This window comes from Ambystoma mexicanum, chromosome 3q (assembly GCF_040938575.1).
Source record: "Ambystoma mexicanum isolate Mex_15411 chromosome 3q, UKY_AmexF1_1, whole genome shotgun sequence".
NCBI lineage: Eukaryota > Metazoa > Chordata > Amphibia > Caudata > Ambystomatidae > Ambystoma > Ambystoma mexicanum.
The window spans coordinates 1,058,548,289-1,058,564,663 of record NC_090926.1 but is presented as its reverse complement, the minus strand read 5'-3'; the positions used below and the strand labels follow the sequence as shown (position 1 = coordinate 1,058,564,663).

The 16,375-nt window shown below is 44.2% G+C and overlaps 1 protein-coding gene across 4 annotated transcripts in view; it reads right to left on the bottom strand.

Annotated features, from left to right (window-relative positions):
* Positions 1-12,695: 12,695 nt before the first annotated feature.
* HGS (hepatocyte growth factor-regulated tyrosine kinase substrate) overlaps positions 12,696-16,375 on the bottom strand; it is a 793,272-nt gene continuing 789,592 nt past the window's right edge. For all 4 annotated transcript variants that reach the window (XM_069655261.1, XM_069655264.1, XM_069655262.1 and 1 more), the window contains one exon: positions 12,696-13,794. In XM_069655261.1, coding sequence (XP_069511362.1) covers positions 13,675-13,794 — 120 coding nt within the window. In that variant the 3' untranslated portion in view covers positions 12,696-13,674. The remainder of the gene's footprint in view (positions 13,795-16,375) is intronic.

The window sequence follows — 16,375 nt, the reverse complement described above, 5'->3', positions numbered from 1 at the left end:
TGGTGGATGTCTGCAGAAGCCCACTGACCTACCGTCAACGAGAAACTGGGAAACGGCAGGACTCTACACATGGGGAGATATGTTTGAAGAGCAAGTCTTCAGAGACTTCGATTCATTACAAACACGGGACAGTCTGGAAACTGGGCAGTTCCTATGGTACCAATGGGTAAAACACACAGCAAAGAAGTGGAGCATATGGCCTGAGGAGCCTGAACCGAACCCCCTGATACAGGAGATGTACAGTCTGAGCGATGGATGGAAACTGGTGACCAGGCTGTACACCCAACTGATAGACAGACCTAACCCTCGTAGTGGATTCTGATAGAAAAATGGGAGAAGGACCTGCGAATTACCATGACCGAAAACGAATGGAGCAGAACCCTACAATACCCAAAGGAGGTGTCCAGAAACGCCAGGTTTAGGCTCATCCAGATGAATGTTCTTTACAGAACCTATATGACCCAACAAAGGGTAGCCAGATTTAACAAACAGACCCAGCCACAATGCCCATGGTGCTGTAGCGAACACGCAGACATGCTCCGGACCTGCTTGAAAACATCAAAATTCTGGGTCAGAATTGAACAAACCTGCAGAAAAGCGGGAGTGAACAGATACAAATGGACCCCGAAAGAATGCCTACTAGGCACACACCCCAGGCTGAGCAAGATCACACATATCGTAAGGCTAATGGACATGGCGTGCATCCTCATGAAGAGAGCGATCGCAATGGCGTGGAAATCACCCAGAGGCCCAAGGTATGAAATCTGGATTAAAGAGATGGAGAGCAGCAGAAACCAGAGCCTGGGAGGCTGGGAACATGCAAGGAGGGGGCGACACAAGCGCAACACTAGAATCCTGGAAAGCCCTAATGAGACACATGATCTTCTTAGCCCCCCTGGGCCAGACGACAGCCATTCACTGCACACCAGGAACATTGCCATCCAGACAATGAACATACCCCCCCTACAGGAATTTCCACAAGACATTGAACCCACATCTCACTATATACCACCGTGTAAAAGGCATGAGAGAAGCAACAATAACACGGCTGAAGGACAGTTACAGTTAATTGTTGTTTAATGTTTAAAGTTCTAATAACAAGGCAGAAATAAGACACTACCAGATGTTATGAAAGTAATAACCTGTGTTTAAATGCTCTACGTTTAACTATAAATGCTAATAAAAACATTACAAAAAAAAATAGTTACATACATTCACTTTTCAATCGGCTAAACACAGCACGTGTACCTCTATATCCGCCTCGTCCTCCTAGATCCTGAGTACCTCGTTTTCCCAGTTGGCGAAAACACTCGCTCGCCTGGGGTGAAGTCTCAAGTCGGGGACTCCAGGTTTAAGCTCCTCCCCTGTCTGTCCATTGAAGGCCTGTGATGCTCCTTCCTTCTGTTATTCCTCAATTGGCACTGGGTACAGGTGGACATCGAGGGACCCTGGGGCTGTCTGGCAAGTGCAAGTCCGCTTCCGGTATCTTAAGAGTCTCCACCGCTGCTTAGAGGGAAGTAAATTGTTGTTGGATACCGTCCAGTTGAAACATGATGCAAAAGGGGTACCCCCACCTGTGGTGAACCCTTTTATCCCCTAGCCAGTTAGTCATAGGCCTCATGAGCCTACGCCTTTGATTATCCCTTGAGTGATCCTGAAACAGTTGGAGGGATGCCCCCTTGTACTCCAGACAGCGTTGTTCCCTGGTTTTCTGGAAGATCAATTCTTTGGTCTTGAAAAAATGGACGTTCGTCAAGACATCCGGGAGAAGATTTTGTCGTGGTTGGAAGTTGGAGTACACTCTGTGCGTGCGGTCCAGCGTAAGATCAACTTCCGTGTCCCCCAGTATCTCTTGAAACAACCCCTTGATGTAACCCTCCAATTCCTGATCCTTAACCTCCCACAGCACCCCTCTGACCCAAACAGTCTGACCCAAACATTATTCCTTCGGCAGTCTCCAGTTCACCCAGTTTAGCTCATTCTGCAGCACATTGTGAGACAAGTCTTGGACAGAACTTTTTAATTCCTGCAATGTTGACGCCATTTCCTTTTTTATGGACTGGAACAGGCGCAAGATGTCTCCTCTCATGGCAGGCTGCGCATCATCTTCTACCGCAGGAGGCAGTTTGGATGCCAATTTAGACTGCTGGAGCATCTCTTTAGTAGATGTCACTGGTTTGTCCTTAGACCTCCCTGACTTCATCTTGTTCAGGAATGGGTGGAGGGGGTTCCGCTGTAATTAAGAGTGCAGATAAGCAAACTCTCTTGGCCACTTCAGGGTTGATCAGACCCTAGCCAGCATCCAAACAACATGCATGCCAGTGTTTTCACTCCCTACCGCTCCCACTGCAATCCTGCCTGATGGGGTCCGATCTTCTCTCCCACATACAAAATGAAATAAGCTCCAGCCCGGAAGACACCGGGTAGACCACCGTGTGGGGAGCGCTGCCCTAGGTTGGAGTTGGCTTCAATCACTGACCCCCCCTCCTCACCTGCAGGGTTATGCAACATTCCACAAGGTCTTTGCCAGTGAGTCCGCTGTGACCGGGGGGCTATCGCACAACATACCCTTGGTGTACCTATCAGCCATTTCTCCTTAGGGTGCCCTGCTTGCCGAGTGGACAACAGCCAGGATCTGTCTAAAAATGGTGCTTCTCTACATCCGGTGGGCAGGGACCTCCTGGTTTTCTCTGCCTAGTCTGTGCCTCCAGGCTCCCCTCATCATACCCTCACTGCAGTGGGGCCCGCTCCAGGGCAGGATAACATTGCTGCTTTTCAGCAAAAGGGGGAGACCCACCCACTACTGCAGCTCCTGCTCCGTAGGGGACAGCACCTCATCCGACCGCCACGCTGCCCCCCACCAGGAGTCTTCCAGGATCAGGCAGCCTCTGCTGACTTCTGGGGGGAGGATAAGAGGGGGAGCCGCCTGTCCCTCCACCACCACCACTTGGGGAACAGGAGGCTAGCTGCTGCTTCTTCCGAGGAGCCTGGATGCGTGGCGGATGCCGTCACACACCCTTGGCCACCTCACCGCTTTTATGGGAGAAGGGATCTCCACCCCCCCCGGCCTGGGGAACTCAATCTGCGGCGCCGTACATGCTTGGATGACGCAGCAGGCCCAGATCTCCCATGCATGTCTGGAATCGCTGCTGTCGAAGATGAATGTATCGGCTCCCAACTCGTTCTCCTTGGAGCAGTTGCCATTTTGCCGCTTCTCTGAAGCCGCAGTTCAGGGCCGCGAGTCTGCCCTCCCCACTGAGCTGTTCCGCTTCCAGTTCTCACAGGATTTCACGGTTGTGTTCCACACATGTTCGTTTACCTAGCGCTTGATATCCAGCTGCTAAACGGTGCATGTTAAAGGCTGATTTTGCTGTCGTTTTCGCTGTGCAGGGCTGCAGAGCGAACAGGCTCACACCTCCATCAGCCTCCGGCCATGCCACGACCCCTCCAAATGTGGCACTTTTAAACAAAGTGGACTACATTTAACATAGGAAAACAGCATTTAGAGCAAGAAGTAGAATATGAATTGATTCAATGCAATCCTTGGATTACTTTAACAAAAACAGATTAAAGTAGAATATTGCTACAATGAAGGGCAAATTAATAAAGATTACAAACCTCTTAAAGCAAAATATCCATTAAAAACATTTATATATTGTCTGCCCAAAATTCAAAAAGAATACAACCCTTGACACATTGTTAATAGAATAGATAGCTTCTTGAATCCATTGGTATTAGAACTCCAGTCGTAAATGAGAGAGCATGCATATTTTATAAAAAACGGCAAGAAATTACTTGTACGAGAATTACTGGTTAGTTGCTCTAGATGGAGTGGCATTGTATGCTTCCATAGGACATGACACTAACAAGTGCAGAACATTACAATAAAAAATCTGCATCCTTTTATATGGAGAAAGATATACTATTGGATTTGAAAGATTATGTACACAAAAATAATGTATTTTCTTTTTGATGGTGAAATTCATCAGCAATGTAGAGGAGTAGTGATGGAATCGAAATGTTCCCCGTCGATTGCAAATCTTGTAATGGGTTACATAGATGAAACATTCATCATGCCAGACAAAGAAGTAGAAATTATAAAATGGGCAAGATATTTTGATGACTTTTTTTTAATTTGGAACGTTACCAGCATGAAATAAGAATTTTTACAATCTTTTGATAAAAAACAACAGGTGTCATTTTTTGGATTAGCAGATTTCAAATGCCAATAACAAATTTGTAACTAATACATACAGGAAAATAATAGCAGCAAATAGCATTCTTCATGCCTCAAGTTACCATAATAAAGTGGCACTGAGAATATACCAGGATGAGAATTTTTACGTGCTGAAAGGAATTGCACAGGATAATTTTTTTCTAGAACAATGTTCAATTTTGAGAATGCAACTCAAAGAAAGAGGATACTTGGCGAAAAATATTTGCATGGCAGAAAAAGCAAAGAAAGCAGATAAAAAAAATGAAATTGGGCCTCATAACGAGTCCGGCAGTAGACGTGCTGTAAAAACCGGCAGGCTGCCGCTGGACCCAAAATACCATTCCGCCTCTGTGATTGCCGGAATCACTGGGGCATTACAACCCTGGTGACCCAGTAATTCTGGAGGCGGAATTCGGTAAATCCCCATTCCCATGGAGTCCGATAGGACTCCATGGGGATGGGGACAATGGAAACACTGGTTCCTTCTATGACAGAGCCAGTGTTATTCCCTCCAGGTCAGACCTGGCGGGAGTGACACCTCCCACCTGCAGAACTCGGAATCAGCCGGTCCGGAAACAACGGTGGCGGCGGTTTTACTGCCAACTTTGTTTCCGGATAGACAGGGTCATAATGAGGCCCATTGTTGATTCCAAAAAACTAAGATGTTGAAAGGAGGCTAAATGAATGTTTATTACCACATTCAGTTCATAAAGTCATATGGTATACAAATTAATTCACAAACACTGGAACATCTTACGAAAAGATAGAGACCTATATCCATTTATTGAGGAAAAGCCGAATATAGTGTTTAGAAAAGCTAGAACCTTAAAAAATGAATTTGCACTGAGGTTTCTTTATAACATCAAGGAAGAATTCGATATTGAAAGATTTCTTTAGATGTGGCAATTGTAGCCAATGTAGATTTGCGGATAACAATACGTTGGACATTTCTGATGCAAACAATAAAATTGTACAATTTAGACAATTTATCACTTGTATGGGCAATTTTGAAATTCATGCAACCACATGTATTTGCAATAGAATATAAATAGGGAGCACAATTAGACCACTGAAATATCGCATTTATGAACATTAAGCGAAATCAAGATCAAAGAAATCAGACAACCATTGGTCAGCACATTGGATGACGGAACATGAAGCACAACCAGTGGAAAAACTGAGATTTGGTGGTTTAGAAAAGGGGAAAGAAGGGTAAGAGGTGGAGATCGAGAAGCTCTCATTTATTTTAGATCAACGAAGTACATATCATGAATTACATTCATTTATATGATGAAAAAATTGTTGTAGTACTAGGGACATGATATTTTTGAAAGTTCAGGAGCACTTCCCTATATTCAGGTAGATGCAATAGCCTTTGCATAATGAATATAGGCATTGATATTTACCATGGTATAATGTTTATGGAAGTGTGTACGAGAATGAAATACAGAATTGATTTAGATGATTAGGAAATCGAAAAAGTGCAGTGTTATAAATCTTGAAAATTAATAAGTAGTTGCTGAGATTATCAAATACACAAATAAAGACAAGAAATTACCAGGATGTCACACTGCCTATACACATTTATTTTGAAGAATATTGGGAAATGTACAAATGACGAACAGTAATATGACATACAAAGGATCCAACATTAGATTGGGTATAAAGATGTATATGTAAAAATATCAAAAGTTGACTGTCAAGCTTGTTTAAATTGCAGATTTAGTACGGTTGTACTGTTCCAAGATGGCGTAATGCCCAATTAGAACTAGTTGGTTAGGCAGACTACTTTCAAAGCTCTATGGCAAGATAGTCCCCTTTCTAGGTCTACCGACCTGAAGAGGTGCTTAAAAAGAGTAAACATAGTAGTCGCATTTATCTTATATAAAGGATCATCATCGCTACCATGGCTACCACGTCACGTAGAAGCCTTTAGAAACAGGGTAAGATAGCAAGACATGGATATTATTTGTGTACACTTATGGGTATATATGTTGAAGGGAATGTTTAATTAGAACTATATGGTTAGATAGACTCCCACCACCTTCTTTTATTAAAGTTTATAACCTGAAATTCCAACCGCTAGGACAAAGGGCTTAAGGGATGGATACTAATTGAGGACAAAACACGGGTCACATGGTGGAGTTTAAATACATTGCAGATATATAGAGCTATAACATTTTACAAACTAAGTAGCTATATAAAGTATTATACTTTGATTTTCAGCTTTGTCTCAATGACCAAAATAATGAATAAGAGGAATTGAAAGATAGAAACAATGTGGAGAGGATTACCCTGAGTGCATTGTACCCAGAATGGAAATACTGTAGATAATATTTACATTGTTTTATCTCAATACTAGGTATATTTGATTGAGTAGAGGAAAGCTAGTCGGACGTTATTATTACTATGGTATTTATTGGACCTAGCTTTGAGAAGCAACAAAGCACTTTACAGAGGTACACAACAATACAGATGCATAACTGAGCGCTTTACAGAGATATACAATATAGATGCATAACGGACATAAGTTAATACATTTTCCTTTTTTTGTGTTTTTCCCTCCCCTATTTTTCTTTTGTGCCATTTCTTCTTGGTTTTTAAATATTGAAATACTGTAGAAATGAAGAATTGACACAAATTGTCATGTATGAGTGATTTTGGGAAGACAAGCAGACACAAACAATTCTTAAGACTATTTGAACTGCCCCGAAGAAGCTCTCAGACCTTTTTAGAGTAATAGATCTAACAGAGTGAAACACATGTTGGTAATTTGCCATAGTGTGCTACAATTAAGACTGTGTTAAACGAGCATGTTAAGGCGGAATAGGCACATTGGATAATAATGCATTACAGTTAATACTGTGTCTAACTTTTACGTCAATGTTAGTATGGAAAGTACATATTTTTGTGTGTTATAAAGTATACTATTGTTTTTGGATACCATATTGTTGATACAGGAAAGGTGTAACCAAGGAAAATATAAAATGTTCCTTGGATTAAGGACATCTAAGGAACGTATTTCCTTAGATAAAGAGTGCCCAACAGTGTTTTGTAGTAAAAAAAGAAGAATATGAGAACAAGTTACTTACCCGTGGTAACCTTTCGATTGGATATTCTTTCCACGTAGTCCTCATCTTATGATATCACCATATCCATCTTTGGCTGCTTCAGAAAATGTTTCTAGCAGGGGTCGCTGCGCGTTGATGCCTGTCAACTTGTCCATCGAGGGTCTCCGTCTCAATGTAGACGTCATCGCTGGTATATAGCGCAGCGACCGTTGGCTTCAGTTAAGTTTTTATGCTTAAGGGTTTAGTCTGACAGTAACTCTCCCTGAAAGAGCGTAAACTGCCTTAACAAGGAAATTCTACCGCAGGTTCGGTTTGGAGGGGCGATGATTAATACGTGGGAGGAACATCCAATTGAAAGAATGTTGCCAAGGGTAAGTAACTTGCTCTTCGAATGGATTGTGTCCTCCCACATATTCTCAAAGCAGAGGAGGGAGTCAGAATTGAACATTTTTAAACAAGAATTTAGGAGTTTGTAATTGGTTAGTGTGAACAGAGTAACGCTGCCTTCCCAAAAGCACCTTCCGGGCATGAGGAAGAGTCCAGACTATAATGCTTGGTGAATGTGTGGACGGAGAACCATTTGTCCACCACACACATATCCTGAATTGGGACTCCCTTCTGTAAGGCAGAGGAAGTAGCCATGGCCCTGGTGGAATAAGCTCCGAGACCCTCAGGAGGATCTTTTCCCGCTAATCTGTAACATTCAGAAATTACTATGATCCACCTGAATAAGGTTTGTTTTGTGACGGCCATACCCAACTTATGGCCTGTGTAACAAACGAAAGGTTGATCATAATGTCTTAACTTAGACATCCTGGATAAGTAGAAGCTAAGTGCTTGTCATGGGTCAAGACTGTGTAATCTCCCCTCTTCCTTTCCAGGATGAGGTGGAGGATAAAACGACAGGAGTATGATTTGAGCTAAATGAAACTGACACAATTTTTGGTAAGAAAGTAGGTTTAAGAAGACTATGTAAGGAGGCTTGCAGGACAAGGCTTGGAGAGTTCACTCACCCTACGGGCTGATGTAAGAGCAACCAAAAGGATGGTCTTCAGAGTTAGTAATTTTAGAGGGCAGGAATGAATAGGCTCGAATGGCACACACATGAGAAATTTCAAAACCAAATTGAAATCCCAAACCGGGATTTGCAATGGGATTGGAGGGAATACATTTGTCAATCCCTTCAGAAACTGAATCACTTATGGTATTTTGAAGAAAGGTCCCGCTTCAGTGGAGCGCTTGAAAATAGATAGCGCTGCCAGATACCCTTTAGTTGTGCCAACCTGGAGCCCCAGATTAGAGTGGTGTAACATGAATGGTAACACCATAGGTGTGCTGCATGTAAGAAGGTCCACATTCCTATCCCTGCACCAGCTGCAGAACTTGTTCGAACGACAGCGGTGAACTTGTTCAAACAACAGCGGTATAAGGATTTTGTTAATGGCCTTCTGGCAGAATCAAATCTCCATTACGTCATCCAGGAGGTCCCAATCCTTATATCTCAACCTCACAGAAACCATACATGAAGGTTGAGTGGCTTGACCTCTGGATGGAGAACCCAACCCTCCTCTCGTGAGAGAAGGACCTCTCTTTGTGGAAGACGTATTGGAGGGTAGATAGGCATTTCTGGAAGGTCCAGGTACCACATCCGCCTGGCCCAACCCGGAGCCATTAGGATTATGGATTTTCCAAACTTTCTCAACCTCCTGATCACATACGGAATGACGGGGACTGGAGGAAACGCGTATAGGAGTGGAAACTCACAGTCCACTACGAATGTGTCTCGTGGAGCTTCTCTTTGAGCTTCCCTGGAGCAGTACAGTTCGCACTTCCGGTTGACACTGGTTGCGAACAGATCCACTTGAGGGGTTCCCCAAAGGGTGAAGATCTCTTCAAGAACTTCCTGAGCTAGTTCCCACTCATGGGAGAATGTGCTCTGCCTGCTCAGAGCGTCCGTCGCCGTGTTCTCTTTTCCGGCTAGGTTAACTGCCAATAAGGCGATTCCTTTTTCAATTGCCCAGAACCAGAGCTGCATTGTTTCTCTGCACAGTGGTAGTGACCCTACACCTCCTCTATTGTTGAGGTAGTACATGGCCACTGTGTTGTCCGTCATTATCAGGACGTTCTTTCCCTGTACAGAGGCATGAAGGCCTTCAGCGTTAGTCTGATCGCCCTCAGCTCCAAAAGGTTGATGTGTAGTTTGGACTCCGATGGAGAACAAATGCTGATTGTCAGATCATTGGCGTGGGCTCCCCACCCCATGAGTGAGGCTTCCATCACAACAATTATCTTCGGCTGTTGTTGCCAAAAGGGTTCTCCCTTCAGAATGTTGTCCTTGCAGGCCCACCACAGAAGGTCCTGTGTAACTCTGCTTTGAACCCGAAGAAGGTCTGACATCCTGCCTGAGAATTGGGACCATCAATTCCTGATAGCCCACTGGAGAGATCTCATTCAGCCCAGGAAAATGCAGGATGCCATGAGGCAGATCAACCTAAAAAAAAAATCAAAGGCCGGTAGATGCTGGGCACTCTGTAATTTGGAGAATATCTGCAGAATGTCGTGAGCCCTGACCTCGGGTGGCGAGGCTTTTCCCAAGGAGGCATCTAGTACTGCCCCGATGAATTGGAGCCTTTGAGATGGTATCATGTGGGAGTTCTTGAAGTTGAGGGAGAAGCCCAATCTGTGGAGGGAGGGATAGGTGGAGCTGAGATGGACCAGAGCTTGTTCGGGAGAACATGCTCTGATCAGCCAATCATCCAAGTAGGGGCAGACGTGAATTCCCCCTCTCCTGAGACTTGCTGCCACCACCGCCATCAACTTGGTGAAAACCCTCGGGCGGAACTCGAAACTGATAATGAGAACCACCAACGTCAAACTTTCGGTACCTTTTGTGCTTGTGATGGGTTGGCACATGAAAGTAAGCATCCGAAGGTCCAATGATACCATCCAGTCCTGAAGTTGGAGGGCCTGAAGGATCTGAGAAAGGGTAACCATCTTGAACTTGTCCTTCCTGAGGAACTTGTTAAAGTCCAAGATAGGTCTCAATCCTCCGTGCTTTTTGGGGATTAGAAAGTAAGGGTAATACCAACCCTTGTTCCTCTCCGCTACAGGGGTTCCCATGTGTTAATATCCCCGCAAAAATATCGTCATACAAAAATATCGCCATATTTTTGCGCCGATATTAAGGCATGGAACCTGCGGGGGACACCCCTGCAACCCGTTCTCTCAAAAATTATCTCCCCCAAAAATATTGCCTATGGCTGTTCCAGATGACCATATATACAGCGATATTTTTGGTGGGGATAATATGTAGTGATACCGCTACAGGTACCAGTTCTATAGCACCTTTCTCCAGCAGGGTCAACATTTCCTGCACAAGGAGCGGATCTGGGACTTTGAAACTGTTGTTCCCCGGTGGGTGATCATGAGGCCTTTTTAGAAAGGGAGGCAGTAATCCTGGGCTACTGTTTCCAATGCTGATGCATCTGAAGTAATGCCCTGCTATTCTTTCAGATGCTGTGACAGTCTGCCTCCCACCAGGGTTTTATGGACTAAGGCATCAGAGAGGTTTTGAGACGGCTGATTCTGCAGCTGAGGGTATGCTAGCCATTGCCTGGGTGGAATTCGCACCTCTTCCCAGTCTACCACGGGGGAATCTTCTATGACCTCTTTGATTTGAATGTTCTCTCGCTCTTCCAACTGAGGAGTAATAGCGACAGGACCTGCCCCTCCAAGCTGTTCCAGTGGGGTGTGTTTGTGGCTGTCTGATTGCAGCACAAAGGGATTTGGCTGCTGCTTTGGAGTTCTGCAGTTTCTCCAGGCTCTCGTCAGACTTGCTGCCAAATAAATGTGTGCCGTCAAAAGGGCACGTTACGAAGTCTGGATTGCACATATGGAGCAAAACCAGACTTTTGTAACCAGGCAAATCTGCGCATTACAGTGCTAGCGGCCATACGGCCATAGCCCGGCTGATACTGTCAGTAGAGTCAAGACCAGTTTGAAGGGATTTGCACATTGCATCCTTCCCATCACTGACAATATTTTTAAAAAACTGTCTCTTTCTTCTTCTTCGGGGATATGTTCAGCCGACATTGATATGCAATCCCATAGGGTAAAAGTGAATTTAGCCAGTGCACACAGCATTTGCCGACTTAAGGGCCATACTCCCTACCATATATACCAGTGAAGAAGTCGACATCGAGACAGAGGCCTTCGAGGGACATTGAGTCGACCGGCACCGACACGCAGCACCCTGTGCTGGAAAAAATGTCTGTAGCAGCCAATGCTGGAAATGGAGATATCATAAGATGAGGAATACGTGGGAGGACACAATACATTCGAAATTGTAATTCAGAAAGTTTTTTGAATGATATTCATTTCATGAAAATTGATCAAGAAAATATTAAAAACAGTTGAAATTACAAAATTGTTGGACGACTTGTATGGTTACCGATTGGTTAGAAGCAAACAAATGTTTCGCTGCGTGTTGCTGGTCTCTGAGTGCACCAAATATATAGTGTGTTTACGGTGATATGCACCATTTAATAGAAAGCACTGGTGCATTTATCACTTGTCCCATGGGGAAAGTGCATTTGGCTTAGGTCAAGTATGTAAACTAAAGAACTTGACAGGCAGGGCTAGTGCATTTCTAAAAAAATTTGCAAGGCCTTGTTTAGTGAGCGGGAATTCCCATAGCATACTCTGAATGAACAACTCCTATGCCTATTAATCTGATGTAGCTACATCCAAAAGACAGCCTGCCAGTCTCAATACTATCCCAGTCTCTCAGACTGCAGGGAGATGATACTCTGGTACATGCCCAACTCACTGCAGCAGTTTCACTGCATTTCTTGCAGCATTTATCAAGGGGCGTATGGGTATATTTAAGGTTTCACTTTGGGTTAATGGGGCGTGCAGGGGCTTGGGGGAAATAAAGAGGGTGTGATAAGTTGCCCATCATATTATAATGCACAATCAGACTGCTGAGACATGGCCACCACAGTGATTTGTCACTGATCTGATACCCCTACTCGGACATCTAGGTTGGATCTACCGCAGTTGCACTGTAAGCACTACACAGATTGCTATGGGCACACCTTTATACAATACCGGCGAACCAGTGATACTTGTGTACATGTTTATGCACCACTATGTTGTGATGTGTCTTTGGGGAAGTTGCTGGAGTGATGTTGGTGGGATGTCCGGGATATGCTGGTGACTCCAATGTTGACTGACGAAGTCCAGGTTTGTTCTTTAAGACTTGGGTACTGGTTGAGGAATAAATAGATAGGCTGGTGAGGGTCTCTGCATTTCTACTTGCACCTTCCAGCCAGAGTAAAATGCTGCCACAGATATAAGCTTTTACACAAAGAGCATATCCCTAATTCAATCAGAAATCACAGAAAAACTATTTTTAAATATGTTTTATTGGAATAGTTACTTTACATCCATCATGGATCCCAATACTAAGAGCTACAGAGTTAAGGAGCCCTCTCACCCCCCAACCCCTTGTGTTCTGTAAAAACAAATCCAGAGACTGTGTCCGACATGCCAGAGTGAGAGCCTGTCTAACGGTTGCACCAATGAAAGATTATCACACAGTTTATGTGAACAGAGAAGCAAGACTATCAAAGACCTTAGAAGACAACAGGGATATAACGTCACAGGAATGTAAGGGCCGACACTGCAAGAGAAACACAGGAAAGAGTGGTAGGGCAGTCATTAAAGAGCAAACTGGATGCAGAAAATTTGGTAGGTACAGACAATAATAGGATTAGGGAAATTATATATAAACATAATTCGAAACAGAGGGCTGTTCAAAGAGTAAGGGAGAAATGAGGGATGGGAGAGCAGACTCCGTACTAGGAAAGAGGGGCACAGTCACTTAAGGGGGAGTATTGGGAAGTATGAAGGAGGAAGCAAAACACTGGAAAGCATGGCAAAGAGTAGTATAGAAGATGAGAATAGAAAGAGTATAGAAAGAGGAGAATGAGAGGAATAAAAAAGTCATTCCATGGGTGGATGGAGATCAATGGAAAGAAATGAGGAAAAAACAAGATGAAGGAAAGAGAAGGATAGTAGAGATTTTGAATAGCGAGGAGTTTAACGGTAAAGTATGACAGTTGGATTGGGGAAGCAGGTAGTGAAATCATGATATAGTAGCAAGTGTTTATTCTAAAAGATTCCTCCCATCTCCTGATGTCCATTGAGTGGGGAGTGAAGAACTGGCAGAGGAGACGTCCGACTCACAGCGACATGGGTTACTTTGTACCATGGTGGCTAAACATAACCTGGTATGTGAGATTCCAGCAGGTCATCTGGCTAGTGTTAAGACAGTGGAGAGTATTTTAGCTGCCTCCCCCAGTCACTCCCCAAACCAGAGCAAGATCAATCAAATGAGATGAGCTGTGCCTCCGCCCTGCCTGTTGGCTGTGGGATTTGCGAAGGGGGCTGTTGCTGGGCCTGCTGCTGTTGCTGCTGCTGCGAGGGTCCACCAGGATGCGGCATCTAAGACAAAGCCAACAGAACTGCATCAGAAAGCATTGTAGCTCAATGTACATCACCAGATAAATGCCTTTTAAAACAGAAAACATTGTAGCTCAATTACTTGCACATCACCAGATAGATGCCTTTTACATCAGTGGCACACAACTAAACTGTTAGGTAGCTAGCCCACATTTCATCTGAGGAAGGATCCCTGCCCACCCCTGCGCTTTTAGCTGTGTTTTAGATTGCATTTCCTCACAGGCAGGCTTAATCCAAAGCCTAACAGAGTATGGCTCTGGTTTCATATACTCTGCCTTAAAGGTTATTATGAGTCATAAGGCAGGGGCACCGCAAAGGGGCCCGATATTGTCCCAGAGAAAGTACCACTTCTCTGTCAGTCATGTGTCTGTCTAGCGTGGTACAAACAAAAGCTCAGGGCAGTAAAAAGGTGCGAACGTATCAGCTGCGGGAGTGCCATTCTGAACGGGGAGGAGGCTTCTGTGATAGCCACACAGTAATTTGAACTTGGTTGGAGAATTCCCTAAATAACAGTATTTCCCGTTAAAGAAACAGATAATAAAGATGGGTCACAGGTACGTATATAAGTTTTAGCACTAGGCTGAGGCGCTGCAAATAGGCCTCAAAACATGCTTTTAAGAAAGTAGTGCTCTTTTCATTAATTTGCTTACAAGTCGCAGCAGCTGGTCGCACGTCACAAATCCCACGATCCCAGGATCGCACCGTAGGAAGCGAACGATCTTTGTTACTTTTCGAGGTCATAAAACTGAGCTCGTAGGAGCGGGAGGGATTATTTTGATGGTGTATAGGACGCACTCTCAAGGAGGTCGTAGTCGCCTTAGATTGTAGGTCTGCTCACCCGATAGGGAGTGAGTGGGCGGAGGTACATTTGCATTAGAGTAGAGGGTTGCGTAGTAAGTGGCAGACCTCGTTAGGGGAGAGTTGTGCATAGTGCAGGCAATTGGTATAGTGATTTGTTTTTTTGTGGGACAAGAATTATCGAGTGCTGTGAAGAAAAAGAGAAAGGGCATAGGTATTGATGTTGTGTTGGAGCAGTTGTAGACTTAGCACGAATATGTGTAGCTAGCATGTGTGTTTGAGCTTATTGTGGCTGCGGACAACACAGAAGAGGCAGAGCCAAATTAACTTGTAAATATTGGAAGAGAGTGAGTCGGCGTGTATGAGCAGGAACAGAGGTAAGTAACGAGAAGAATAATTAGGAGGGGTTAAGAGTAAAAGCGGGAATGGATTAAAAAAATATCGTTTGATTACATGGAAGCACCCCTTAATGTGTAAAAAGTTGCCCCAATATTGTGATAAAATAATGAAGTACCATTTCGAGTGAGTACACGATACAGTGGGGAAGTGTCATCAGGAATGGCCTGGGGAGGGAACATTCGATAAGAGTATTAGACAGTATGTACTGATACATACTGATACATATTGGCTACCTATAAAGGGGCTAAGCTCAAAAAGAGGCAGGACATTTCAGGGCTCTGGAAGCGGTACGTAGAAACTAAAAAAAGAGACTGAGAAGGGGTAAAGGGACGAGGAGAAGGGGAGTGCATCATCCTCTCCATAAGCAATGTCCCCACTATTGAAACCAGCTGCAGGATATACAAATCCTAAATCCTAGGAGAGCATCTCAAAAGATGAATGCAAAACTAGCAATGGGAATAAGGATGAGAAGGGGAAAAATAAATATTTAGGGGACATTAAGAGCATACAACAGCAACTTGACTCAGCGTTCTGGGAAGCAGAAAAAGCAATGTAAACGGAGCTAGAGAAAACAGGGAAGGAACCATGAAAAGACAGCAGACGAACAGAGATGGACAGCAGGATGCATACACATTAAAATTGGGGACAGGACTTGGACGATGGCGAACTAAATACGACTGAATGTGCTCGCACTGTATCAGATTGGGAGGACAGCAGCGATAGCGAACATAGGGGTGACATATTCGACACATGAGTTCTAAAAAATGTGAGCAGGGGAAGAAGAAACAAAGGGGAAGAAGAGGAATGCGAGGAGTCATCGGGGGACTGGGGAAATAGGTTCCGGAGTAGGAAGATTAGAATTGCAGTAGCGAAAATACCACAGAGAGGGAATAAACCCAGAGCGTGAATGCAGATGCCCCTTTTACAGAAAGCAAAAGGAGAAGTGTAATGCACCTTGGCAGACAATGGACAGGGAGAATTTGGTCTACAGTTTACCTTCACTAATGCGGGAGCAAGTACGTGGATTTATGTTTTTGAGAAGGAGATAGCAGGGATTCCGCTGGCCATAGAAGAGATTAAGAGTTTATTGGCGGAATTGGTGAGGGAATGAAGTGACAAAAGATTTGGCAAAAAGCGAGATATGCAGGGATACAATAAAGTTCAAATATACATGACGGAGCACCCTTTAACAATTATTGAGCACACCTGTGGAAAGCTTTGTGTGAGCTGTATCCATATACATCAGCTATGTGGTCAATATTAGCACGAAAAATGAAGCCAGATAAGGGCCCTGCAGAGTACATACGGCCCATACAAGAGATGTGGACACAGGAAAATAAACAGTCGTGGGACGACAAAATACCTT